A 1,987-nucleotide genomic window follows, 5' to 3' on the forward strand; every position below is an offset into this window, starting at 1 on the left:
ATGTTTATCCTGTTCGGCCCACGACCTAAAGTGTGTTCTGGATTCTGGGCTCTTGTGTGATTGAGTTTGACACCCCTGATCTAACAGAAACACGACAATTTAGAAAAAAAACTTGCATATATCAAACAAAATAAATAAATAATACGTTTTCGTGTTTGGAGAAAGTGGTTTTTGAGGCTTTAAAACTGAAAATACTGCGATGGAAATGCAGTGGTCATGTGACCAACAATTGGACACCACACTTAGAGGTCCCACAGCGTCATAAAGTTCATCAAAAGTCTGTAACATCAACAACCACGATTTCCCAAAATAACTTCATCCGTAGCAGCTCCCATGCAGCTCGCCACTCCATGACCTGAATAAGACGCCGACGTCTCCTTTGATAGATGATGATGAACACTAATGCCGTGGCAGAAATTTGAATGTATCTACTATAAATCAAAGTATTGAACACATTTGTCACCGTGAGTTGGTTTGTGTTTGTTCACATAATTGTGATTTAATGGAGTAATTTTGATTGGGTTTTTTCAATATTCTCAGAATTTTGATAAAGTTTTGCACATATGTGGAACGGAAATGCAGCTAGCGAGAATTGAAAACATTTGACTGGTGTAATAAAACACCTCTAACACCACATAAACGACAGCAGGACTCAAGTGCACCCGTGATCCACCAGCTCTGAGGTGGAGAGTCGACCTTGTTTTTCTGCGCAGCTCAGCTGTAACCTCTATGACTGTCGAGTGACACAGACAATGGACTCACGAAAACATGCCCCCAGAGACATGACAGTCGGATCATAAGCCCCGCCCTCCCTCCCAATCCGCAGCATACCATTGGAGGACCCCTGCCCTTGGGCATGGGACTGCTGCCCTCGCCTCCCTTTTTTGCAGAGAGATAAAGAAGCAAATGAGCAGTTAGGAAGGAAAGACCCATGTCAACAATCAGATAGAATGTACAAACCCACACAAGCAGGATGTTTCAATGTAGAGGAGGAATGATCAGCCTTTCTGCCTCCTCTGGCGAGTCGTTCTGAAACTTTTAGTGACAGCTGTAGTTTGTACTCACTGATGCTGTTTTTCTGCTGCAGCGTGTCGTCCAGCGAGTTGGAGCCAGAGCCGACAGATGAGCTGTCCTGGCTGTCCATGGGAAGCGTCGGGAAAGCGTCACCGAATTCCGAGTGAGACGGAGTCAGCGTGAGGGAACGCATCCTCTCCCGACTCTTCGGCTTTATTAGTTTCTTCATCTTCAGAGTGATCCAGTTCCCACGCCTGCAAGCAAAATCACGTAATTGAAAAACATTGAGAGCAAAATGTCTTTAATCTGATCAAAATACAGATTAGAACTGAACTGCTCACACGGAGCAGAACATGGGTCTACATGTATGTCAGGGGTGTCAAACTCAATCATATAAGGGCCAAAATCCAAAAGACACTTTAGGTCGCGGGCCGAACAGGATAAACATTTATTGAACACTCTAAAACTAATTTTTTAAAACTTTAAAACCATAACTTTTTAACGTAAATATGAACAAGATATATAGCTTTACCTGTGATAATGCTAGTGTAAATGCTGTAAGCTGAATTTGGCTGCTGACGATGCTAGCTGAAATCACTGAACCTAATAGCTGAAAAAAAAGAAATGCTGAAGTTGATAGCCAGCTAAAATATTAGCCAAATACCAAATTTGCCTAAAAACCTGGGTTAGCCAAAACAGTTAGCATGTAGCTAAAATATTACCTAACCTCCTAAATATCCTAAAAAAACGTTTTTTTTTGTTTTTAATTAAATTAGCCAAAACAGCTAGCATGTAGCTGAAATATTAGCTAAACTCCTAAATATCCTAAAAAACATTTTTTAAAACTAAATTAGCCAAGACAGCTAGCATGTAGCTGAAATAATTGCTAAACTCCAGATCTGGCCCCCGGCCCTCGACTTTGACACATGGTCTATATGCACCACAACAATCAGTACATCCCACGTATCTCAAT

The 1,987-nt window shown here is 41.5% G+C and overlaps 1 protein-coding gene across 9 annotated transcripts in view; it reads right to left on the minus strand.

Moving 5' to 3' along the window:
- ccdc88ab (coiled-coil domain containing 88Ab) overlaps positions 1-1,987 on the minus strand; it is a 62,937-nt gene that overhangs the window by 13,042 nt on the left and 47,908 nt on the right. For 5 of the 9 annotated variants that reach the window (XM_024297393.2, XM_036215527.1, XM_036215530.1 and 2 more), the window contains 2 exons: positions 1,066-1,268; positions 832-879 (listed from right to left, as the gene is read on the minus strand). In XM_024297393.2, the coding sequence (XP_024153161.1) occupies positions 832-879; positions 1,066-1,268 (251 nt within the window). The remainder of the gene's footprint in view (positions 1-831; positions 880-1,065; positions 1,269-1,987) is intronic. The other 4 variants (XM_024297394.2, XM_036215532.1, XM_036215528.1 and 1 more) reach the window with 1 other exon arrangement.

Source organism: Oryzias melastigma, linkage group LG15, assembly GCF_002922805.2.
Source record: "Oryzias melastigma strain HK-1 linkage group LG15, ASM292280v2, whole genome shotgun sequence".
Lineage (NCBI taxonomy): Eukaryota > Metazoa > Chordata > Actinopteri > Beloniformes > Adrianichthyidae > Oryzias > Oryzias melastigma.